General features: G+C 45.7%; 1 protein-coding gene across 3 annotated transcripts in view; it reads right to left on the bottom strand.

The window, feature by feature from the left end:
• Positions 1-27,416, bottom strand: part of CHERP (calcium homeostasis endoplasmic reticulum protein) — a 142,394-nt gene that overhangs the window by 32,512 nt on the left and 82,466 nt on the right. For all 3 annotated transcript variants that reach the window (XM_063914510.1, XM_063914508.1, XM_063914509.1), the window contains exons 13-18: positions 19,583-19,669; positions 15,838-15,984; positions 15,299-15,409; positions 9,160-9,254; positions 7,242-7,427; positions 6,966-7,016 (exon numbers count right to left, since the gene is read on the bottom strand). In XM_063914510.1, coding sequence (XP_063770580.1) covers positions 6,966-7,016; positions 7,242-7,427; positions 9,160-9,254; positions 15,299-15,409; positions 15,838-15,984; positions 19,583-19,669 — 677 coding nt within the window. The remainder of the gene's footprint in view (positions 1-6,965; positions 7,017-7,241; positions 7,428-9,159; positions 9,255-15,298; positions 15,410-15,837; positions 15,985-19,582; positions 19,670-27,416) is intronic.

The raw sequence follows: 27,416 nt of genomic DNA, 5'->3' as shown, positions 1-27,416 counted from the left end.
CCCAAAATGGATTTGGACTTTTGGCAAGGCTGAGACGCCTCCGGTAGTTCTGGCGGTCTCACCCTAGACTCAGATCTTGCAGCTTCCCGCTTTTGTCGAGCGGCGGCCAATTCTGATTGCAACCCAGCCATTACATTTGTTAGCATAGCCCATGGAGGGTCCGGGGAGGAAACCGGCTTTAAAACCGGAGCCGAAATTGTATTCGTAGCTGAATTCACAAAACATACTGTACAAGTGGTAGATCCATCCGGTAACACACTCTTACAGACACTGCAGTGAAACTGCTTTTTTGCTTTTGCTGGTGCCTTACTCATTATGGAGACAGACAATACAATATACAAAGACAGACAACTTGCACGACTCCGTAAAATAGTACTAAGGTGTGTCTATATAGATATCTGGCCAAGTGCAGTGCACGTGGCCCGTACTATATGAAATCTGATCCCAAACTCCCACTAACACCCCTGCGCCTCCGGTGGAGTAGAGATGTACGACAGTAACGCTCTGGAATCACAACAGGAAGAACAGGAAGCATGGTTAAAATGGCCACCATGCCATGCTTACAGTTAAAATCACAGTACAGGTTAACTTTGCAAAACAGATATAACCTGGGAATAATCCTTTTAAAAAAGGCTTAATAGCCTATGCTGTTATATAACCCATGCAGCGTTCATACTGCTGCTGCTTATGGGCACACTTCTCCCCCCTTGTGTGAGACTCTCCCCCCCCCCCCACCCCCGTGCTCCGTGTACCGCTGTCTATTCCAGCGGGGAGCGGGTACACGGAGCCGGGGCTTACATGACTGAGCTATCTGCTCTGATTACGGGGAGCGAGGTAGAGGGAGCCGGGTAGTGGGAGCTGGGGAGCGCGCTCCATAGAGCTGTGGAGCGGCGTCTATGGTGTGCAGCAAATGCGGCCGGCGCGGCTCTGTTAGCTGCGGGACTGAGCGGGTTCGGCATCCGCTCACAAGCTCCTCACATAGCGGCGGGCGGTGCTTCACCGTACAGTGTCCCCACACAGCGGGGCGGCAGCGTGAGCTGACCGCCCCGTCCCCAACATACCTGGACGCCTGTGGTGAGGGGCTATGACGGGGCTTCTTCTGCAAGCTCCGTCCAGCCTTTCCTGCAAGTTGTCTGCACTTGGCTGTCAGGGTGCTCTTTTAGAGAGGACCAACACGCCAGCAGCTGCTTGTAGCAGCTTCCACTATCCCGGACCCTCGCCTTTTGGAAGGGGGGAAGGGATGTGGAGAAAGTGAAAAAGAAAAATCAAAAATATAATAAAAATAAAAATATATTCAAAAGAAGTGTGGTTGAGCTCCACACAAGCCTTGTTGCTACATCGAGCACAGAAAAAACACTGAGGTACTCTGGGATATGGAGGGGTGGAGAGTTCTAAATTTAAATATTCAGTGCCCTGTTCCTGCGGAAGCCGTCCATATCCCAAGAGTACTCCAGTGACCCCTAGTGGATGAAAAAGAAACCCCTGTCCCCGTTGTGCAGGGGGTACTGGAATGATTACTCCTAACTGAAGCAATTTCTGAACTGCTTCTTGCAAAGCCCTGGCCTTCATCTCTACCCAAGATGGGCTGGTGCAGAAGAAACTTCGAGGAGGATACTTCTTGAAGGGAAAAACATAACCTAGAGATACCACTTCTTGCACCCATGCATCTGCTGTAGACTGCTAGCGTATCTGTTCAAACTGAAGAAGTCGGCCCCCTACCATGGGGTCCCCCAGGAGGAGGCCTGCACCATCAGACTGATGGCTTATTCTCTGGTTTGGATGCTTGCGTTCTGGTAGCCCATTGCTTTTTCGCCTTACCAAATGTATTATATTGGGGCTGCTTACGATCACTTTTTCCTTTTGCTTTTCCTTGTGACCTAAAGGGACGAAAAGAGTGACCCCTACGTTTGGGGTTATATGTGGCAGAAAATTTTTACCTTTTTGGAGTCTGCTTCTGACTTCAGAATATCTGTCAATTCTTTACCAAACAGAATACTTCCCGTAAAAGGCAAAGATTCCAGAACCTTCTTAGATTCTGAATCAGATTTCCATGTACGTAACCAAACTGCTCTGTGAGCAGCTATTGTTGAAGCTGATGCCCTGGAGGTGATAGTGCCCATATCTAAAGCTGCTTCTTGCAAGAATATTGCAGCCTGTTTTATATGAGCTGTATAGGATTCTTGCTCCCTTGAAGGTGCTGAAAGACAGTCTTCCAGTACCTCTATCCAGGCAGCAACTGCTTTTGCCATCCAAGCTGAAGCCATGGCTGGCCTTATGACTGCCTCAGACAGAGAAAATATGGTTTTCAGAAAACCATCCACTCTCCTATCCGTGACATCATCCAATGACGTTGATGGCAAAGGCAATATAGATTTTCGCACTAATCGAATGACATGCGTATCTACTTTGGGAGCCATTTCCCATTTTAAACAATCCCCAGCTGGAAAAGAGTAATTGGAATCTCATTTTTGGGGAATTCTATATTTTTTACTGGGTGTAGCCCAAGCCTCCTCCATGATTTCCGTTAGCCGGTCTGACCCTGGAAACTCAGTCTTACCTACTTTGGGCCATTTAAATACAGGTGCCTTTTAACACAGGCTCTGCTGAATCCTCTAAGGATAGAATGGCTTTTATTGCTCTAATTAACTCAGCTATATCCACTGAGCTGAGACCTTCTACTTGTTCTTCGTATGCCGAAGTAGAGTATATAGAGCTTTCACTGTCCGATGAATCATCATGTGTAACCTGTGAAGTTGACGGTTTACTTATACTTGGTTTATCAGCTTGTCTCTTTGGAGAAGCTGGTGAGGGAAATGGTGTACCGTAGGTAGGAAGCTGCATGTATGGGTTATTAGTGTACAGCTATACTGGACAAGGTCTGTGCAAACATCGCCCAAGGTGGATCTATCCGTACCCGACGTTGAACAGGGATCTGCCTTGTAATCTGCTGAAACGCAAAACAATTTGCACATAAACCATTCTGTACCAGACCCTGAGAGGATAATTCAGTTTTGCAACACAAACATGATAAGAGTATTGGTGTTACTGTGAGTGTACCCTCGTCACCTTTGCCGCTCTTAGACATGATAAATCACTTCAGTAGTGTACTATACAATTTGTGACTGTAATCACTTTAACCTTCTAAAGTGATATCATTCTGACCCTACCCATGCACCAGCATCGAGGACCAGAAGAAGCAACTGACAAACATATAATAAAGTCAGCAATCACATTAGCAGTCAGTCACGTTATATATTAATCATATGAGCACATAATCAACTACAAACACATTGTAAAGTATGTAGGAGTACATATTACTGAATTCTGTTTTATACAGATCTCAGACGCAATGCGAAGAAAACCACAGTAATGTACACAGACTCATATGCAATAGGCACTTAAACGTAACTATTCATACTGACAAAGTAGATAGAAATTTAGTGCCGTATAACCTGTACTCAGTAGAGTGGGATACAGGGAGACTTCGCTCACTTCCAAGATCGATAAATACGTTGGCGAACGCTGAGTGGATCCAGATGCTACTAGTGTACACTGCCGCTCCGGGAACTCTAAGTGGACACAGACGCACCGGTCATACAGACGCCTGTACTGCGACCGGGTCTCCTCGCGGTAGCGCTTAGTGGAATCAGCCGCAGCGGCCTATGCTGCGACCGAGACCCCTCGTGGTAGCGTCTGAGAAGGAAGTGCGGCAACAGTTCATGGCGGGAGACTCGCGGAAACTGGTCATGAACTGGGGGGAGGGGGACCAGGAGAGCGTCTAACTCCCCACCGCTGACCTCAACCCTAGGGATCGCAGCCTCATACTAATCCTGGTGCCTTATGATCCCTAAGGCCTAGCACTGGAGCACCCGTGGTGGCGGCGCGTCAGCTACTGTTTGGTAGTCTCCTCCCAGTACAGTGCGGCTGTATCCGTATTCCTCGACTACGTGGAACCGATGCCTTACCTTCTTCCCCGTACTCCGGCCACAGCCTGGTAACGTCAGCTGGACCTGCTAGTATATCCGACACAGACGCCCGTCGAGACAGCACTGTACACATGGGTAAGCTTTGTTGCGACCAGGCAGAGAGTTGTTGGAGCGCCTTTCCAATATGCGTATAAGACGCTGTTAAGAAATATCGCTCAAAAACATAGTAAGACTATAAAAATAAAACAAGAAAGCATAAGGCTGCCAAGAACAGCAGCCCTCTGACCATGGCCCGGCTCCTGCCGCACCAAACAAAAAAAATTATTTGCCTGAGCCAGTGGGCGGGGATATATGGATGGGCCCGTTGCATCCTGGGAGGACTGAAAGCTTGTGATTGTTTGGTGCCAATCCGCTGTCGCTCCATCATATCCCATTGTTATCCTGTGGATAACCTGTGGACCCTGCCGAAGAAACATCCTTAATCGCTTCAATCATCAGTTGTACCCCTGTAGCAAGGGATGCATCTCCCTCCTGCATATCCCCATCACCGTCCCCTGTATCAGAGTCGGTATCCGTGTCAGCTTGCATTATCTGGGCAAGCGTATGCTTTTGTGGGTATGCAGGTGGAGGTTTAGACGAAGTCGTGGGAGCTGAACAGTTCAAACCTTCCACAGATTTTCCCAAAAACTGCATCTCTTTCTCAATATGTGACATCCTAGTTGTAATCTGGGATATCATTCCCTTTAAAGAATCCACCCATGCGGGTTCAGATTCAGACGGCTGAGACAGTATATTGCAGTCCTGAGTACATGGAATAGACTCCTCAGGAGAAGATAAACACTCTGCAGCACAGGACACAGGAGTCCTTAGACATGGTAATGTGGATATACACTCACACACACAGGAAAATGTCAGACAGTTTCCCCAGAGCACCTTCAGAGAATCACAGAGTATAAGGAGCCAGCCACACAGCACCCCTGTATGATAAAAGCCCTTAATACGTTAATTAGTACTACTATCACACCCTGGTACCGCAGAGGATAGCTGGAGTTCTGTGGAGGGCAGCGCTCCCTGTCAGCGTCTCTTTCCTATGATCTGCAGGGAGAAAACTGCACTGGTGAGTGCTGGATCCGCTCTGAAAGGAAGCCCCGAACCTTGTAATGGTGCGCGGCTTCCCGCACTAATTGTTCATACTTGCCTGAGGTTTCTTTGTGCCGACAGCGGGATTAGTCCCTGTTACCTGCTGACCAAGGTAGGGTGTATCTGCGCTGGCTCAGGACGCGCCTCAAAGCGCCTACACAGTGTGTTGCTGAGCTTGCCAGAGCGCAGCCTGTCAAAGCTGCGCTCCCACCCTTGTGCCGTCATACCAACTGGCAACCCGCTAACCGGGACGCCGGCGCTGTACTCACCACTCTTCTTTCTTCTGGCTCTGTTAGGGAGTGGCGGCCGTGCTGCGGGCCTGAGCGGTCGCCTCGTGGGCTTGCGATCAGCACCCTTAGGAGCTCAGTGTCCTGTCAGTGGAGTAGATAACCACTAACTCTTCAGGAAGTTGGTTCCTACTCCCCCCACTAAGGGGGTAATTCCAAGTTGATCGCAGCAGGATTTTTGATAGCAATTGGGCAAAACCATGTGCACTGCATATATCTAACTAACTCTAGAAAACAACAAAACCAGAAAAAGTCCTAGGAGCTTCCCTAGATGTGACCGACTCCTCCGGCACATTTTCTAAACTGAGTCTGGGAGGAGGGGCATAGAGGGAGGAGCCAGCCCACACTATTAAACTCTTAAAGTGCCAGTGGCTCCCAAAGGACCAGTCTATACCCCATGGTACTAATGTGGACCCCAGCACCTCTAGGACGTAAGAGAAAAATAGATGGAGTTCAATATTAAATGAGTCCCTTATCCTTTAAGCGGTTCTCCGCTGTTGGGGTATAGCAGTTTCCCCAGAAGGTAGCATATGCATAGGCTTCAAAGATGAATGCTCACACCTTGCGGTAAGCCCACTACAAACACAGGACAGCGGGAGCACCCATGGAGACTGCTGCACCCCAGTGGTTTGCGTGATGAGACGCACGTTGTAAAGAGTGTGACGTCATACCCTCCACGCCGTGCACACGTCTGGGCCGCACTTCTTGGGGGTTCTCTATACAGGTAAGAACTTTTTTGCACACTGCATCCTGACAAAAGTTTGTTAAATAACACTGAAACATTGACGTAATCTAGCGCTAGTCGCTGTTTTCCATGGACTGTAATCGAAGCCCTAAGAGTATCGCCTCATCTCTCTCTACTATGTTTTCTTATAGATTTAAATAGCATGTAGTTAATCTACAATATTATAACCCAGTGTTTCCCAAACTGTGTTCCTAGGCATCCTGGGGTGATGGGAAGGCTCTTTCAGGAGTGCCTTGGGTTGGTGGCCCAGGACCAAATCAGTCATATGCCGTCAATCATTAAACATGTGGACAGTCAGAAGCAAAACCACATAACTGACCCTGAGGATGACAGGTAGGCACAATTAACTAAATGTAATATTTTATTCTAAATAGATCAATAATAAACTTCTATCCTAGGGGTGCAATGAAAAAAATGCTGATTCTCTAGGGTGCAGTGGTTCAAGAGAGTTTGGGCACCACTGTTATAACCAGATCAGGACAAACCCCTGTTTAGTGGTAAATGTGTAGGATTGACATTTATACCGTATACTGGTACTAACTGCACCAAAATCAGTGTTCCTTAAGCTGGCACTAGGGGCCTATTTATCAATCACTGATACTCAATGCGATCTGGGTGTGATATTAGCGCCCAGAATCACACAGCAGTATGCAATTTAATGTTACCAGGATGTAACACCTGCAGGGTATGCCATGTGTGCAGGATGGTAGCAAGACTCCTGCACGTGCTCGACAGCATCGTCAGGGAGGTTCACATGCCCTTTAAGCAATAAAGAACAATTTGACGGCTCTTTCTCACAAAAAAATAAAAAATAAAATTAGTACCAGCAAGGTTAAAATGCTATAAAGTAGTACACATATTACTCACTGTTGGAAGGTGGAGTTGAACCTGGGGGGAAAGGTCCACCTGCCTTAAAATCTGCAATAGATAGACATTTTAAGTAAATGGATCAACAACAAAAAACAGCTTTAAATTTTTTAAATAACACAATCACAATGAGGAAAATACTGTCAATCTAAAGTTACTGAAGCGATAAGACAAATGACTTTCTTTACATCTCAAAAATCTGTAAAGATACCATCATACAATGTGCATGTGTGTCAGCTTGCATAGGAGAGCCGGGCCATCGTTCACAGCACTTACTCTCATCCCTGGCCTTCATACGAGCAATGAAGGAATAGCTTTTGTTCCTACGATAATTTTCATAAGGGTCATCAAGAGAGACACCAACTCCTTTGTATTGGTCCCACTTGTCACGGATGTCCCCACCTTTAATGGGGTCTTGAATGCCCTGCTCATTTGCACCAAGGCCCCCAGCTCCACTCCATCCTAAACAGAGAAGTATACATACATACATTGTTAATTGCTATACTACAGTGCATCATTGGGTTTAATACAAGTGGTGGTATAAGTGAGCTGAATAAGAAGCAGATGGTGATATCGGGGAAATGCATTAAAAGGACATGTGTATGAGTAGTTCATCTATCTGGGTTCTTTTATGTGCCAGAGGACAAAAATCTATTCCATTTTGGTACTAGAGCTGGAACAAGCTTCCTTAATAGGCTATTGAAGTCCAACTTCCTCATGATGCAGTTTATGGCTAGCTCAGCTCTACTTCAGCTCACTAAGATCAAGCAGTAAGCTATCAAGAGCCTGTCCATCAGCACCCACAGTGGTGAGCATGTGTGTGAACTAGATCTATTCTGCTGATTACCATTCTTAAGAGATTCCATGCGGGTCATCTATCTTTACATATGCCCTTACAGCAGGGATGGGGAACATTTGGCCCCCCAGCTGTTCCTGAACTACACATACCAGCATGCCTTGCAATAGATTTGCAATTTGTCTATGCTAAAACTGTTGCAGGGCATGCTGGGATGTGTAGTTCAACAACAGCTGGAGTGCCAAAGGTTCCCCATCCCTGCCTTACAGCATGACATTTCATACTGCAGTCTTCTTGACTGGTGACATTATTAAGCTGTGATCTACGTAATCAGCAATTACGCCTTTTTTGTTTACTATGGCAGTCAATAATGGGGGAATTCTCATGGACCTGCCGTGGCCAGACGTCCCCACTATGGCACTTAGTTTGTTTTATATATATGTAACACTTTCACATAATTTTCTTTCACTCCTCACATAACACACATGCAGCAGTAGCTGCTCCTACCTATTTAACCCTTTATTTGTATCACTCATCTGGTGCCCTGGCAGGGTGGCTCTGGGGTGTCCTGCCCCCCCCCGGACCTGAACCCCTGTAGTTAGTGTTAGGGACTTACCCAATGAGAGGATACCTAGCCCTGGCCAGGATTATGCTAAATGCCTCTGGTTATTACAGGTTGAGCTAGTGTGAGATGGTGCACCTGCACCTTTTTCCCCTCGTACTGTATCAAGTCTCAAGCAAAGTAGCACCTCATTACTTAATTATGGTGCGCAAACTAGGGCCCCCTTTTTGTAATTACGCTTTTTTGTTGAGTATGATTTTTTAAAGATTTGTGCATTATTGTGAACAGTTATTAACTAATATTTGGAGGGCTCCAGCAACTTTTTCTTTGTTGTGTATAATATGTTGCAACTTCCTTTGGGTGCAGGCTGCCCTTTTAAAGGATTATTCACACATTGTGCGCCTAGCAATCACTATATTCCAAATATAAAAAAAGGAAAATAAAAGATGCTAAGTACCACACATATGGTACTTGGATTAAGTAAAGTTATACTGCCATTAACTCTATTGTAAAGTTTTCCTACGTCTTTGTAGAGAAGGACTGTTTAACACAGGCTCTTGCTCTCCGCACAGAATGCAGCTAGATAACCATTGTGGCACTGTACTTATAAAAGCAGGACCAGATGTAAAGATTCCATTGTTAACAAACAATTTATATGTTTGCATACACTAGACTAATGATCTTTGTGAATTAACAGGATAAGTTGCAATAGCTTTCTAAAAGCCTTACTTTGAACCTATCAGGAAGAAAATGGGTCTGCAGACTGTACAAACTCCTGCTCACCTACTGGAGTTTTGTATGTGAACATTAGGCAAGAAAACTGTTACACATCTTACCCATTTTCACAAGCATCTGGTGTCCCTTATTCTCCTCACCAAGACGTATGGTAGGTACAATTGCTCCAGGACCAGAACCCAAGCCTGAAGAAGAACTGAAAAAATAAGATTTTAAACCTACCGGTAAATCTCATTTCTCCTAGTCCGTAGAGGATGCTGGGGACTCCGTAAGGACCATGGGGTATAGACGGGCTCCGCAGGAGACATGGGCACCTAAAAGAACTTTCTAGTATGGTGTGCACTGGCTCCTCCCTCTATGCCCCTCCTCCAGACCTCAGAGAAACTGTGCCCAGAGGAGATGGACAATACGAGGAAAGGATTTTGTTAATCTAAGGGCAAGATTCATACCAGCCCACACCAATCATACCATATAACCTGGAATACACCTAACCAGTTAACAGTATGAACAAACAGTATCGGTCCAAGACCGATTCTAACTGTAACATAACCCTTATGTAAGCAATAACTATATACAAGTCTTGCAGATTTTCTGCACTGGGACGGGCGCCCAGCATCCTCTACGGACTAGGAGAAAAAGATTTACCGGTAGGTTTAAAATCTTATTTTCTCTTACGTCCTAGAGGATGCTGGGGACTCCGTAAGGACCATGGGGTTTATACCAAAGCTCCCAATCGGGCGGGAGAGTACGGATGACTCTGCAGTACCGACTGAGCAAATGCTAGGTCCTCATCAGCCAGGGTATCAAACTTGTAGAATTTAGCAAAAGTGTTTGACCCCGACCAAGTTGCTGCTCGGCAAAGCTGTAATGCCGAGACGCCCCGGGCAGCCGTCCAAGAAGAGCCCACCTTCCTAGTGGAATGGGCCTTTACTGAATGCGGTAACGGCAATCCAGCCGTAACATAAGCCTGCTGAATCGTGTTACAGATCCAGCGAGCAATAGTCTGCTTCGAAGCAGGCGCGCCAATCTTGTTGGCAGCATACAGGACAAACAATACATCTGTTTTCCAAATTCTAGCCGTCCTGGCTACATACAATTTTAAGGCCCTGACTACATCCAGGGACATGGAATCCTCCAAGTCACTCGTAGCCACCTGCACCACTATAGGCTGGTTCATATGAAATGAAGACACCACCTTGGGTAAAAATTGAGGACGAGTCCTCAATTCCGCTCTATCCACATGAAAAATCAAGTAAGGGCTCTTGTAAGACAGGGCCACCAATTCTGACACACGCCTCGCAGATGCCAAGGCCAACAACATGACCACCTTCCAGGTGAGAAATTTTTAACTTCCCCGTTTTAAGGGGTTCAAACCAGTGTGATTTAAGAAACTGCAACACCACGTTCAGGTCCCATGGTGCCACTGGGGGCACAAAAGGAGGCTGGATGTGCAGTAATCCTTTTACAAAAGTCTGGACTTCTGGAAGAAAAGCCAATTCCTTCTGAAAGAATATTGACAAAGCCGAAATCTGTACTTTAACAGAGCCTAGCTTTAGGCCCATATCCACTCCTGTATGTAGGAAGTGGAGAAAACGACCCAAATGGAAATCTTCCATAGGAGCATTCTTGGTTTCACACCAAGAGACATATTTACGCCAGATACGGTGATAGTGTTTTGACGTCACCTCCTTCCTAGCCTTTATTAGAGTAGGTATGACCTCCTCCGGAATACCCTTCTCCGCTAGGATCCGGCGTTCAACCGCCATGCCGTCAAACGTAACCGCGGTAAGTCTTGGAACAGACAGGGCCCCTGCTGTAACAGGTCCTCTCTTAGAGGAAGAGGCCAAGGATCTTCTGTGAGCATCTCCTGAAGATCTGAGTACCAGGCCCTTTTGTGATGAGAGGAAGCGGAGGAAACACATAGACCGACTGGAACACCCATGGTGCTACCAGAGCGTCTATTGCTATTGTGAGGGTCCCGGGACCTGGCACAATACCTCCAAAGCTTCTTGTTGAGGCGTGACGCCATCATGTCTATTTGAGGAACTCCCCAGAGACCCATTATCTCTGCAAAGACTTCTTGATGAAGTCCCCACTCTCCTGGATGGAGATCGTGTCTGCTGAGGAAGTCTGCTTCCCAGTTGTCCCCTCCCGGAATGGAGACAGCTGACAGAGCGCTTACGTGATTTTCCGCCCAGCGAAGAATTCTGGTGGCTTCCGCCATCGCGACTCTGCTTCTTGTCCTGCCTTGGCGGTTCACATGAGCTACTGCTGTGACATTGTCTGATTGAATCAGAACCGGTAGGTTGCGAAGAAGATCTCCGCTTGTCGAGGGCCGTTGTATATGGCCCTTAGCTCCAACACGATGTGTAGACATGACTCCTGGTCTGACCATAGTCCCTGAAAATTTCTTCCTTGGGGGACTGCTCCCCATCCTCGGAGGCTCGCGTCCGTGGTTACCAGGATCCAGTCCTGAATGCCGAACCTGCGACCCTCTAGAAGGTGAGCACTTTGTAGCCACCATAGAAGAGACACCCTGGCCTTGGGGGACAGTGTTATTTTTTGATGTAATTGTAGATGGGACCCGGACCATTTGTCCAGAAGATCCCATTGAAACGTCCTTGCATGGAACCTGCCGAAAGGAATGGCCTCGTAAATTGTCACCATTTTCCCCAGAACCCGAGTGCATTGATGAGCTGACACTCTTTTCGGCTTTAGTATTTCTCGGACCATGTTCTGGAGGTCCTGGACTTTTTCCAACGGGAGGAAAACTTTCTTTTGTTCCGTGTCCAGTATCATGCCTAGGAACGGTAGTCGAGTTGTCGGAACCAACTGTGACTTTGGTAGATTGAGAATCCACCCATGTTGTTGAAGCCACTCTCTGAGAGAGTGACACGTTCTCCAGTAATTTCTCTCTTGATCTTGCTTTTATCAGGAGATCGTCCAAGTATGGGATAATTGTGACTCCTCGCTTGCGCAGGATCACCATCATTTCCGCCATTATCTTGGTGAAAATCCTCGGGGCCGTGGACAGCCCAAACGGCAACGTCTGAAACTGATAATGACAATCCTGTACCGTGAATCTCAGGTACTCCTGATGAGAGGGATATATGGGGACATGAAGGTAAGCATCCTTTATGTCCAGTGACACCATAAAATCCCCCCCCCCTTCCAGGCAGGCTATCACCGCTCGGAGCGATTCCATCTTGAATTTGAATCTTTTCAGGTACAGGTTCAGGTTCAGGGATTTTAGGTTTAAAATGGGCCTTACTGAACCATCCGGCTTCGGAACCACAAATAGGGTTGAATAATACCCTTTTCCCTGTTGGCTCAGGGGAACCCTGATAATCACTCGCTGTTGACACAGCATTTGAATTGCAGCTAGCACTACTTCCCGCTCTGGGGTAGAAGCTGGTAAGGCCGACTTGAAAAATCGGCGTGGGGGCACCTCTTCGAATTCCAGCTTGTAGCCCTGGGAGACTATTTCTATCACCCAAGGGTCCACGTCTGACTGAACCCAGACTTGGCTGAATAGTCGAAGGCGTGCCCCCACCTGTGCGGACTCCCGCAGGGGAGCCCCAGCGTCATGCGGTAGACTTAGCGGAAGCCGGGGAGGACTTCTGCTCTTGGGAACCAGCCGCAGCAGATGTCCTCTTGCCTCTAATCTTACCTCTGGCGAGGAAAGAGGAGCCCCGACCTCTTCTGGATCTATGCGACCGAAAGAACTGCATCTGATATTGTGGGGGTTTCTTTTGCTGTTGGGGAACAAAAGGTAAAAAGGTTGACTTACCCGCGGTAGCTGTAGAGATCAGGTCCGCGAGGCCGTCCCCAAACAATACATCACCTTTGTAAGGTAAAACCTCCATATGCCTTTTTGAGTCTGCATCCACCGTCCATTGGCGGATCCATAAGGCTCTTCTTGAAGAAATAGCCATAGCATTGGCTCTTGAACCCAGTAAACCAATGTCTCTTTGAGCGTCCCTCATATATAAGACTGCGTCCTTAATAAGAGCTAATGTTAACAAAATTGTATCCCTATCTAGGGTATCAAGGTCAGCTGACAGTGTATCCGTCCAAGCTGCTACTGCACTACATACCCATGCCGACGCAATTGCCGGTCTAAGCAAAGTATCAGTATGAGTGTAGATAGACTTTAGTGTAGTCTCTTGCCTGCGGTCCGCAGGGTCCTTGAGGGCCGCTGTGTCAGGGGACGGTAGCGCCACCTTCTTGGAAAGGCGTGTTAAGGCTTTGTCCACTGTGGGAGAGGATTCCCAACGTACCCTGTCCTGTGTAGGGAAAGGGTACGCCATAAGAACCCTTTTGGGAATCTGCAGTTTCTTATCTGGAGCTTCCCATGCTTTTTCACATAACTCATTAATTTCATGGGAAGGAGGAAAGTTTATAACTTGTTTCTTTCCCTTAAACATGTGTATCCTCGTGTCGGGCACCGAGGGCTCATCAGTGATATGTAACATCTGTTATTGCAATAATCATGCACTGAATACTTTTTGTCCCCCTGGGGTGCAATCTTGCTTCATCATAGTCGACACTGGAATCAGAGTCCGTGTCGGTATGTGTCCCTTATTTGTGAGAAGGGACGTTTCTGAGACCCCGACGGGTCCTGAAAGTCGGTATAATCCGTAGATTGATTACCTGCCGACGCACTGGACTCTGCTTTGTCCAGTCTTTTATGCAGTGAAGCTACACTAGCATTTAACATATGCCACATATCCATCCAATCCTGAGTCGGCACCGCCGACTGAGACACACCACTCATCTGTTCCACCTCCTCTTTGGATAAGCCTTCCGTTTCAGACATGCCGACACACGTACCGACACCCCACACACACTGGGATATAACTATAAGGGGACAATTCCCTAAAGAAGGCCCTTTGGAGAGACAGAAAGAGAGTATGCCAGCACACACCAACGCCAACTGACCCAGGAAAAAAAAAAAAAAACCCAGATAGCGTGTATATGTATATATATATATATATATATATATATATATATATATATATAGATTTCCCCACTCACTGCGCCTTAATTATGTGTCCCCCTCTCTTTTTTTCAGCCCTCGATGCTCAGCAGGGGAGAGTCCGGGGAGCCAGCGTTCTCTGCAGCCTCTGTGGAGAAAATGGCGCTGGTTAGTGCTGAGGGATTAAGCTCCACCCCCTCACGCAGCAGGCTTCGGTCCCGCTCGTGAATTTGAAAAAAAATGGCGGGGATCCGTAGTTTACTGCCTCCGCAGCCTAACGACATACTTTTTTGCCTAAAACGAGGTTTATTGCTGCCCAGGGCGCCCCCCCTGCGCCCTGCACCCATCAGTGCCATGTGTGTGTGTGTAAGTGTGGGAGCAATGGCGCGCAGATCTGAAGTCTTCTGCCGCCTGATGTTTTCTTATGTCTGACATACTCACCCGGCTTCTTTTTTCCGGCATGTGTGAGGAGGATAGCGGCGCGGCTCCGGGACGAAACCCCAGGGTGAGACCTGTGTTCCGACTCCCTCTGGAGCTAATGGTGTCCAGTAGCCTAATAAGCAGAGCCCTTAACTCTAAAGAAGTAGGTCTGCTTCTCTCCCCTCAGTCCCACGATGCAGGGAGTCTGTTGCCAGCAGAGCTCTCTGAAAATAAAAAACCTAACAAAATTCTTTTTACAGAAAACTCAGGAGAGCTCCCCTGTAATGCACCCTATCTCCTCTGGGCACAAGATCTAACTGAGGTCTGGAGGAGGGGCATGGAGGGAGGAGCCAGTGCACACCATACTAGAAAGTTCTTTTAGGCGCCCATGTCTCCTGCGGAGCCCGTCTATACCCCATGGTCCTTACGGAGTCCCCAGCATCCTCTAGGACGTAAGAGAAACACATATGAAACAGAGTATAGAAGGCTCCAAATGGAACAAACCCAATCAGCCCATTCACTACATAGGTAGTAAGGCTTGGCCAGCAAAGAGCCCCTGCCACCAAGGTATCCCTGTAACTACCAATCCTGTTTATTCTGCCCCTTCCAGATGCAAGTTGAACAAATATGAGATGCCTAAACAATCTGCCATCCCAGCCATGACACCATGCCAATCCACAGCAACAAATTCCTGTAACAAGCTGTAGCAGTATCACCTATTTTTTCAAAACGGTCTTAACGGTACAATGCTTTTGCAAATGTCTTTTTAGATAAACAAATGTCTTTGTTTGGAAATTCAGTGTGTTTATCCAGAAAAATAATATTCACTGCTGTTTACTTACGGCGGTGTGGCACTGCGAGACTTAGACCTGCGCCGTCTTCCAGGAGAGAGGGATTTTGATCGAGAACGAGACCTTGAAGGACTGCGAGAGGAGCGAGACCTGCTTCTACTCCTGAAACGAAAGGATACATAATGCAAAACAAACAAAGCAAAGAAGTCTGGATAACTGAATGGCATCCCAAAACAGACGTTAACGGGGGGGCGAGGACGGCTATTACACCTATTATACATTAGCCAGCCTTCATGTTTCTTATTTTGTAAACCAGCCATTTACATTCTGAATCAATAATGATAAAGTTAGTTGTGCACTACCTTTTTTATAACCATACAGAATATTGTTCGAACCACTTCTCTGGACTCAAAGCAGAACATTTTTCTGCATATCAAATATGTAAGAACCCAAAAAAAGCCCCAGAATTGGATTTCCTGAACTGATGTAGTTCTCAATATATCAAACACAATCTATGCCTAAGCATGACCACATGATTTAAAGCTATGCGTTCTCTACAGATCCATCTTGTAGATTGCTGCATGCCTTACCTGGATCTCGAACGAGAATAAGACCTGGATCGTGACCTAGAACCTGACCGAGACCTAGAGTAAGATCGTGAGGACTTTGAAGATCTAGAGTTGGAACGGGAGGAGGAGTGTCCACGACTTTTTGAACGACTTTGGGATCTTGATGGCCTACCAGCAAACAAAAAGTTGAAGAAAACAACCAACATAAGCTTAACAAATAAATACTGAACTGCAGTCTTCAATGCAAAGATCTAATGATGTTGAAAGTGTGAGGGAGGCAAAAAGGTAGTTTAAGATCAGCTTGCGTACTTGTGAGGAGCAGTCTTCTCTCAGTAGTAGTATATGTAAGATGTGTACATATGTAAAGGCCTTGACTGAGAACAAGAAGAATCCCACATGTTGGAAACATAGCTTACCTATATACATACTTGTACATATTCTAGATTTACGTAGGAAAAAAAAAATCCTGCTATTTATCATTGGTTAGGTGAAAACATGGATTACGATTATCCAATGCCTTGCACATGAAGTACTCCAAGCAATTGTGTGTGTGAAATAAACATAGTAACAGTTTCCGAGGCTGAAAAAAAATAAAATAAAAATTTGTCCATCGAGTTCAACCTAATTGTGGTCTCCTACACTAGAACTAATCTTATCGGCTGTGAATGTCGGCTGTTGAGTTTATTACTTTTTTTTTTTAAACTATAGTGCGTGACTTACTCACCATAACCCTGTATATCCTATCCATTAGGAATTTATCTAGCCCATTCTTAAAACGTATTGGACAGAGTCCACCATGACTACTCTCTCAGGCAGGGAATTTCGAACACGTATTGTCCTTACTGTGAAGAAACCTTTTCGCCTCCGTGTGTGAAATCTCCTCTCCTCCAACCTAAGCAGATGTCCACGTGTCCTTTGTGTTGATCTTACCAAAAACAGATCCTCCGCAAACTCTGTGTATTGGCCCCTTATATATTTGTAAATGTTAATCACGTCCCATCCCCTTAATCAGTTTGGTCGCCCGCCTCTGAACCTTTTCTAGTTCCAGGATATCCTATTTGTAGTATGGTACCCAAAATTGTGCACAGTACTCAAGATGTGGCCTCACTAGGGATTTATATAATGGGAGTATAACACTCTAATCCAGGCATTCCCAACCGCGGTCCTCAAGGCAAGGCACACCAACAGTGCAGGTTTTAGTGATATCCAGGTTTCAGCACAGATAGTTAAATTAAAATAACTGAGGTACTAATTAAGTCACCTGTGTTCAAGCCTGGATATCACTAAAACCAGGACTGTTAGTGTGCCTTGAGGACCGTGGTTGGGAAACACTGCTCTAATCCCTTGCATCAATTCCCCGCTTTATGCATACTAATACCTTGTTTGCCTTCTTTGCTGCAATCCTACTTTGGGTACAGCTACTAAGTTTATTATCTATGTGAACGCCCAAGTCTTTTTCCAGTACAGAATCCCCTCATTTTACCGCATTTAATACGGAGGTGGTATTTTTGTACTTGCTACCAAAGTGCATTACCTTACACTTGTCTGTACTGAACCTCATTCTCCATTTTGCTGCCCATGCTTCCAGTTTAAATAAGTCGTTCTAAAGAGACTCAGTGTCTCCCTCTGAATTTATAACCTTACAGAGTTTGGTATCGTCTGAAAAAATTTACACCATGCTCTCTAGACCTAATGCTAGATCATTTATGAAAATGTTGAACAATAGTGGTCCAAGTACAGACCCTTGTGGCACACCACTTAGTCCAATTTGAAAAAGTTCCATTTACCACAACGCGCTGCTCCCTATTATCTAACCAATTTCTGACCCAAGTGCATATTGTGTGCCCTAGCCCCAGTTCTTGTTATAGATAAGTCTCTCGTGCGGTACTGTGTCGAAAGCTTTAGCAAACTCTAAAGAGAAAACATCCATCTCCTTACCCAGATCTAGGTTCGCGCCGTTTCAGAAAAGCCTAGTAAGTTAGTTTGAGATGATCTATTCTTCAGAAATACATGTTAGTTCTTATTAATAACCTTATTGGCTTCAAGGAACTTCGGTAGACTATCCCTTAAAACATCTTCCAGTACTTTCCCCACTATAGATGTAAGACTAACTGGTCTATAGTTACCCGGTTCAGATTTACTTCCCTTTTTTGAATATCAGCACTACTTCCGCTATACGCCAGTTTTTGGGAACCACGCCTGATTTAAGCGAGTCATTGAAGATCATAAATAAAAAATAATCCATGCATAAACTGCATTTCCTACTGTCACTAATGCAATACATATTACAGTTCAAATTGTTTAAGCACAGACAATATTTTTTTAAATTGTTGAATTTGAACGAAGAATCTTTTTTTTTTTTAAATGTTTTGAAATATTTTATTGGGAAAAAAAAAAGCGCCTAGGAAGTGGCTTCTACTCCCATAGCAATAATAGATTTGTTAGCAGCATAACCACCCTGGCCATCCGTGGGGCAATACTTCTTTACCATGCATTAATCCCAGCACCCAATCCAAATCTTCTAGATACCACCCAATTCTAATACAAAATCCTATTCGCCAAGGCAGAGCACAGCGGAGAGTGGGCCAGGGGGGGACTGATGATAAAGTCCCCACTGCTGTAGCGGATCTCTGCTTGTACATCATTCTGTAATGCAAAATCAGCATGGTTGGCAGGTAGAGACTGCCACATAACTGTCTGAGGACAAGATGCAGAATGGATTTTCTCTGTAAAAGCTAGGAGACGCAACAGTATGGCATGTCAGTAACAGCCCAGCTGGCTGGCTGTGCCAGAAACCCATGCCACCGCACCAGTTAGCTAGTTAATGCTGAAAGTGTAATTGCAAATGTCTTAGATCATAGTGTTATCTACCTTTACAGCTTACTGTTGTACAAAAATGCAATAAATGTAATAAATTTAATGGGTCACGTGTAAAAGGGAAACTAAAGTTTGGGGAGAAAATTCTACAACCAAAACCATGTAACTGGATAAGTACTGGAACTATTTAGCTCCTTATTGGATAGCTATATGTGAATGAGTAGTTTGAAAGAGTAGTTTACATCAAATTACAGGTGACCTTGGGGAGATCCAACTAATACATAGATGACAGGTACTATAACAAGTATGAATAGTTAGGAAAGGTCACTGATCATGCTCAAGGTTTCTTTGATTTCTGTTACACTGATGTATGCTATCATTAAACATCTGATCACTTGCTAGATCTCTTCAATCCCATGTTTTTGTGTCTTGTGTTCTTTGCTTACTTTTAAATAAATGCTAAGCATGATGGAAACCTATAACTTACATAAAGCCTAGTCCATAACATTGTCATATTTAAAGACTCTCCTTAGGATTTACATCAATGGTAAAAGGGGATCCACTATTTTAATACTTTGACTAAAAAAACATTTTCACACTTGACCCTTTTATTTTCATGTATCCCATCTACACATGACTTCTAAACAGCAGCATGCATTACCTGTGAGGGGATGAGTTTACCAGATCACAGACAGTCGACATCCCGAAGAGGAGTATCAGGGTGGGGCTTAAGGTTAGGGCCTTAGGGTCAGGTGTGGGGGTGTTAGGGTTAGGCACTAGGGGTTCGCCCTAGCCACCATCCCCTGAGGTTTATCCGTAGCAAACATCGAGGGTGGATTAGCTCAAGCCGCCAATATAGTATGTATTCCCCTATGAGGCTGCATCACATCAGTTCTGTAAGCTTCCTAATACCAACATGGATTACACAATAACAATATTTCCTTCGCACCTGTTGCGCTTATCCTGGCCTTTTCTCCGACGTGCCCTCATTTTTGCTCTGAAGAATTCATAAAGGCCGTTCTGCTCCCAGCCGTCACTAGGGGTTAAAAGGGTTCAAAAAACAATGTTACCATGGAGATTGTGTCAAGCCCATAGAGGGATCTATGCCATAAGTGTTATCCAGTGATAGAGAATAGATCAACCCCCCCCCCCCCCCCCCCCAAAAAAAAAAAAAAAAAACACCACACGCACAATGCTCCTGCATGAAAAAGAGTTGTGTGGACCCAAAACATCAGTCTAATAAATCCCTGAGATTATGGTTGAGTTTGGATTGGAGTGCCATTTATTACACCTTTAATGACAAATTTCTAGCATGATTGGATATCTGCACACTTCGACAAGCTCTTTGTAATATATATATATATATATATATATATATATATATATATATATATATATATAGCAAAGAAATGGAGCACTCACCAGTCTCAGCATTTAGATATGCACCAGATTTATTATATTGACAGCATGATCCGGCTGTACCTTACAGCATATACGGTAACAGATGTACCTTCCAACATACAGGGTATCTCAAACGTTTTCGGTCCTTGCAGACCATCATCAGGAGATATTCAATGATTTTCAAAGAAAACGGTCTTAACCATTCGTTTGAGATACCCTGTATGTTGGAAGGTACATCTGTTACCGTATATGCTGTAAGGTACAACCGGATCATGCTGTCAATATAATAAATCTGGTGCATATGTAAATGCTGAGACTGGTGAGTGCTCCATTTCTTTGCTATATACAATTGGATGTTCGTGAGAGCCTCTTTGGATAACACCCCACCAGCGGATGGACTATGATCAAAACGTGAGTGCGACCTATATATATATATATATATATATATATATATATATATATATATATATATATATATATATATATATCTCCTCATAGAAAATATTGTCATAGCAGCTATTCCTCTCAAAAAACATTACTGCTCTCTTTAAGAACTTGCACAAGAATAAAGAATATAAGCTTTTCTTTTTTAAAGTGCTATATATTGAAGTAATCGGACTCTGACAAATGGTAGACTACTGCTGTTCAATAAATCGTTTGCATAGCAACTGCCAGCAATTAGATGGGCCACAACAGAATCTACACTCTCCCTCAGAGTGGGCCAGATGTACTAAGCCTTGAAAAGTGATACATTTCACGGTAATAAAGTACCAACCAACCGGCTCCTAACCGTCATATTTCAAACCCAGCCTGTAACAAGACAGTTAGGATTGGCTCGTCATTTATAACAGTGACATTTATCACTTTTCAAGGCTTAGTACATCTCCCTCTTTTTTTCTCTCTCTGTCTGCCAATAAAATTTGTCAGAATTGATCATCAGAAAATAGTAATATCAAAGACTTCAACTAGAACGCATTCCTGACATTTCCCATCTTCAATGCCTTGAAATAGGTGGCACATTTTTGTCTTTTTCTCTAATAGTTTTTAGAAATGTCTTTCTATTAATTTGGAGTGCCCCAAATTCTTATACTTTCTTAATCCCATAAAATAATCACAATAATGTTCAAAGATTATAAATGAAACTGAAGTAAACATATAAATACTAGGGATGAGCGGGTTCGGTTCTCAGAGAACCGAACCGTACCGAACTTCACCATTCGAGTCCGGTTCCGAGCCTGGCTCGGGTTTTCCCACCTGACTCGGAAACCAGAACGAGGCAAAACATCATTATCCTGCTGTCGGATTCTCGTGGGGTTTGGTGTCCATATAAGGTCCCCCAGGCAGGACCCGCTGCAAATCGTAATCCGGCGCGGTCTCCAGGAGACGGACCGCGCGCGTTGGCGTGGACACTGTGGCCATACAGGGACCCCACTAGACCACCAGGGCAAGGGGCACAGGTCGGATTACATAAAAAATCCGTTTCAATAGGCCACTGTTAATGGTCACTGGACTAACTGATGTCCAAGACACTACCACTGGTCTGATGCAGGACAACACAGCAACACTGTAAGGGACTTATTATACAGCAGCATTGGACCCGATTGGCTGCGGGCCGCGGCAGATTTAAAATAGTAGTGCAGCGGACATAGGAGCAAGAGCTCGATGCTGTGGTGTTCTTCAGAATCAGTGCTCAAAGAAATGCCGGTATGCCATACCGGTGCATACCAGCCCACTTCGAGCACTGATCCCATGGATACAAGATTGCGATCACACAGATCCGTGCATCTTAGAAACCAAGCATCCTGAAAATTTCTAAGGCGGGCCCCCACCGTGGATACTCCCAGGTGGGAGGGGAGCTCGTCATGCCAGTCTTTTCTGCAGGTTTAGGTTACTGGCAACAGGTTGCAGGTTACCACATCCTCTACCTCTTTGAGGTGTAGTCTTTCCTCTTCCTCAAAAGGCCTGTGCTGTTCGAAAGGAAGTACCTGTATATGGACGTCTTGTATGTATAGTCGGAGTTGTGAGATAAGTGGATTTTCCTCCCGTGTCCTGTGAAATGCGCTTGTCTAATTCCTTACCAAAAAGGAACTCTCCGGAAAATGGAAGAGCTTCTACAGCCCTCTTGGATTCTGCATCCATATGCCTAGAACGCAGCCACAATGCTCTCCTAGCTGCGATAGCAGATGCAGATATTCTGGAATTACCCCGACAAATATCTTAAGCAGCTTCACCTAAGTAATTTGCAGAATTTGCCAAAATAAGTTGTTCCCTGTCTGTCACTGTAAAGGCTGAGAACACATACACTCAAACACAGTAATGTTTTGTAGATATAGAGCTAGGTAGGACACAGAGGGAGGTATGTGATCTGAATATATATATATATATATATATATATATATATATATATATATATATATATATATATATATATATATATTTTTTTTTTTTTTTTTTTTTTTTAGAGAGATGAGCGGGTTCGGATTTACTCGGTTCTTAACGCCAGAATTATCGAAAGTTCTTTTTTTTCTGGATTTTTCTTGTTGGCTAACCAAAACACGTGACGCCCATGAGCCAATAAGGAGGTTCGGGTAAATCAGAGCAAAATATATAGATATATATATTAGATTAAATAGATAGATATTTGTTAGTTTCTTATATAGAGCAGCATATTCCGTTGCGCTTTACAATTAGAACAACAGTTATAGAACAAAACTGGGCAAAGACAGACATAATCTCCCCTATAGAAATAAGGAGATTTGTGGCAGACAGGGAATACATCGGGGTGTAGCGTTGGATCTTGATTCGAGCCACTAATAGGCTAAAGCTTTGACTGTTTCCAGGATGCGCTGCACCGCCTCCTCTCTAACCCCACCTCCCGGCACTGGAGATCAGTTTCGTTAACCAGTCCAATGCAGTAGCAGATAAAAGAGACGGCAGATGTTAGTCACATAGAACCACATTCTCACGACAGGAGAAGGGACCAGCAGCTAATGCCATACAAACCCAAAGAAGCCAAGTGCGTCAGGGTGGGCGCCCTGTGGAATCCAGTGTACCTCGCAGAAAGAGATTTAACTATGGTAAGCCTACCATAAATCTCCTTTTCTGCAGCGGGGTACACTGGGATTCCACAGGGAATACATCAGGGATGTCCTAAAGCAGTTCCTCATGGGAGGCAGAAGTATCAAAGGCAAAGAACCTAATGAACGTGTTCACGGAGGACCACGTAGCCGCCTTGTACAATTGGTCAGCGGACCAACAGACCAAGTAGAATGGGCTATGATAGCACCAGGAGCTTGGAGTACAGCCTGTGCATAGGCTTGTGCAATCATTCTAAACCATCTGGCAAAATTTAGCTTATTCGCAGGCCAGCCATGTTTGTGAAAACCAAAAAGTATAAAAAGGGTATCTGACCTCCGGATAGAGGAAGTCCATCCATGTAGATACGGAGAGCCCGTACCACATCCAAAGACCTTTCTTTGGAAGACAAACCCAGAAGAGATAAAAGCCGGAACCACAATCTTTTGGTTTAGATGGAAGAAGATACCACTTTAGATAGATAACCGGGGCGAGTTCGAAGAACTGCCCGGTCACGGTGAAAAATCAAAAAAGGGTGGACGACAGGACAAAGCGCCCAAGTCCGACACCCTCCTAGCAGAGGTAATAGCCAGCAGAAACACAACCTTAAGCGTAAGGCATTTAAGGTCCACAGACTCAAGAGGTTCAAATGGAGACTCTTCACAGAAAGGATAGTTGACAAGTGGAATAGCCTCCCATCAGAGGTGGTAGAGGCCAAGACAGTAGAGCAATTTAAACATGCATGGGATAGACCTAAGGATATCCTTACAAAGAAATGAGGATCAAACAAGGTTTGAGATAAAAAAAAAATATGGGGAGAAAACCCCCAAAAACAAACCAGGGGCAGACTAGATGGGCCAAGTGGTTATTATCTGCCATCAAATTCTATGTTTCTATTCCCCGGAAGTGCTGATACACTGCTCAATATGCATACATTTCTATATTAATACAAAGTTTGAAAGAGGGGACACCCCTTTTTCAACAAAGGTGCCCCCACTTTCATCTGTTATATAGTTGGGGAGATAAAATAAGATTTTACTCACCGGTAAATCTATTTCTCGTAGTCCGTAGTGGATGCTGGGGACTCCGTAAGGACCATGGGGAATAGACGGGCTCCGCAGGAGACTGGGCACTCTAAATAAAGATTTAGTACTATCTGGTGTGCACTGGCTCCTCCCTCTATGCCCCTCCTCCAGACCTCAGTTAAGGAAACTGTGCCCGGAAGAGCAGACATTATAAGGAAAGGATTTTGGAATCCCGGGTAAGACTCATACCAGCCACACCAATCACACCGTATAACTTGTGATACACTTATCCAGTCAACAGTATGAACAACAACAGGGCATCAAACAATGGATGCCAACATAACATAACCCATTATTAAGCAATAACTATATACACGTATTGCAGAAAGTCCGCACTAGGGACGGGCGCCCAGCATCCACTACGGACTACGAGAAATAGATTTACCGGTGAGTAAAATCTTATTTTCTCTAACGTCCTAGTGGATGCTGGGGACTCCGTAAGGACCATGGGGATTATACCAAAGCTCCCAAACGGGCGGAAGAGTGCGGATGACTCTGCAGCACCGAATGGGCAAACTCAAGGTCCTCCTCAGCCAGGGTATCAAACTTGTAGAATTTTGCAAATATGTTTGAACCCGACCAAGTAGCAGTTTGGCAAAGCTGTAAAGCCGAGACCCCTCGGGCAGCCGCACAAGAAGAGCCCACCTTCCTTGTGGAATGGGCTTTCACTGATTTTGGATGCGGCAATCCAGCCGCAGAATGAGCCTGCTGAATCGTGTTACAGATCCAGCGGGCAACGGTTTATTTGAAGCAGGAGCACCCAACTTGTTGGGGGCATACAGGATAAACAGCGAGTCAGTTTTCCTGACTCCAGCCGTTCTGGCTACATAAACCTTCAAAGCCCTGACCACATCTAGTAACTCGGAATCCTCCAAGTCACGAGTAGCCACAGGCACCACAATCGGTTGGTTCAAATGTAAAGATGACACCACCTTCGGCAGAAATTGTGGACGAGTCCGTAATTCTGCCCTGTCCACATGGAAAACCAGATAGGGGCTTTTACATGACAAAGCCGCCAATTCTGACACACGCCTAGCCGAAGCTAAGGCCAATAGCATGACCACCTTCCACGTGAGATACTTTAGCTCCACGGTCTTAAGTGGTTCAAACCAGTGGGATTTCAGGAAACCCAACACTACGTTGAGATCCCAAGGTGCCACTGGTGGCACAAAAGGGGGCTGAATATGCAGCACTCCCTTAACCAACGTCTGAACTTCAGGAAGAGACGCCAGTTCCTTTTGAAAGAAAATGGATAGGGCCGAAATCTGGACCTTTATGGATCCCAACTTCAAGCCCATAGTCACTCCAGACTGTAGAAAGTGCAGAAATCTGCCCAGTTGGAATTCCTCTGTAGGGGCCTTCCTGGCCTCACACCAAGCAACATATTTTCGCCATATGCGGTGATAATGCTTTGCTGTCACGTCCTTCCTAGCCTTTATCAGCGTAGGAATAACTTCCTCCGGAATGCCTTTTTCCGCTAGGATCCAGCGTTCAACCGCCATGCCGTCAAACGCAGCCGCGGTAAGTCTTGGAACAGGCAGGGCCCCTGTTGCAACAGGTCCTGTCTGAGAGGCAGAGGCCATGGGTCCTCTGTGAGCATTTCTTGCAGTTCCGGGTACCAAGACCTTCTTGGCCAATCCGGAACAATGAGTATTGTTCTCACTCCTCTTCTTCTTCTTACGATTCTCAGCCCCTTGGGTATGAGAGGAAGAGGAGGAAACACATAGACCGACTGGAACACCCACGGTGTTACCAGGGCGTCCACAGCTATAGCCTGGAGGGTCTCTTGACCTGGCGCAATACCGTTGTAGCTTTTTGTTGAGACGGGACGCCATCACGTCTACCTGTGGCAGTTCCCATTGATTTGTAATCTGAATGAAGACTTCGTGATGAAGTCCCCACTCTCCCGGGTGAAGGTCGTGCCTGCTGAGGAAGTCTGCTTCCCAGTTGTCCACCCCTGGAATGAACACTGCTGACAGTGCTTGCACGTGATTCTCCGCCCACCGAAGAATCCTGGTGGCTTCCGCCATCGCGACTGCGCTTCTTGTGCCGCCCTGGCGGTTTACATGAGCCACCGTGGTGATGTTGTCTGACTGAATCAGCACCGGTTGGTTGCGAAGCAGGGGCTCCGCTTGACTCAGGGCGTTGAATATGGTCCTTAGTTCCAGGATATTTATGTGCAGACAAGCCTCCTGACTTGACCACAACCCTTGGAAGTTTCTTCCCTGAGTGACTGCCCCCCACCCTCGGAGGCTCGCATCCGTGGTCACCAGGACCCAGTCCTGTATGCCGAACCTGCGGCCCTCGAGAAGGTGAGCACTCTGCAGCCACCACAGAAGAGACACCCTGGCCCTGGGGGACAGGGTGATCAGCCGATGCATCTGAAGATGCGATCCGGACCATTTGTCCAACAGATCCCATTGAAAGATCCTCGCATGGAACCTGCCGAAGGGAATGGCTTCGTACGATGCCACCATCTTTCCCAGGACTCGCGTGCAGTGATGCACCGACACCTGTTTCGGTTTTAAGAGGTCTCTGACTAGAGTCACAAGCTCTTGAGCCTTCTCCGTCGGGAGAAACACCTTCTTCTGGTCTGTGTCCAGAATCATGCCCAGAAAGGGCAGACGCGTCGTAGGAATCAGGGATATTCAGAATCCAGCCATGCTGTTGCAACACTTCCTGACTGTGCGCTACGCTGATCTGCAACTGCTCCCTGGACCTCGCCTTTATGAGGAGATCGTCCAAGTATGGGATAACTGACTCCTTGCTTTCTCAGGATCACCATAATTTCTGCCATTACCTTGGTAAATATTCTCGGTGCCGTGGACAGACCAAACGGCAACGTCTGGAATTGGTAATGACAGTCCTGTACCACAAATCTGAGGTACTCCTGATGAGGTGGATAAATGGGGACATGCAAGTAAGCATCCTTGATTTCCAGAGACACCATAAAATCCCCCTCTTCCAGGCTTGCAATGACCACTCTGAGCGATTCCATTTTGAACTTGAATCTTTTCAGATAAATGTTCAGGGACTTTAAATTTAATATAGGTCTGACCGAACCGTCCGGTTTCGGTACCACAAACATTGTGGAATAGTATCCCTTTCCCTGTTGAAGAAGGGGAACCTTTACCACCACCTGCTGGAGAAATAGCTTGTGAATTGCCGCTACCACTACTTCCCTTTCTATGGGGGAAGCTGGCAGGGCCGATTTTAGGTAAC

This window comes from Pseudophryne corroboree, chromosome 1 (assembly GCF_028390025.1).
Source record: "Pseudophryne corroboree isolate aPseCor3 chromosome 1, aPseCor3.hap2, whole genome shotgun sequence".
Lineage (NCBI taxonomy): Eukaryota > Metazoa > Chordata > Amphibia > Anura > Myobatrachidae > Pseudophryne > Pseudophryne corroboree.
This window is presented reverse-complemented; position numbering and strand designations above follow the sequence as displayed.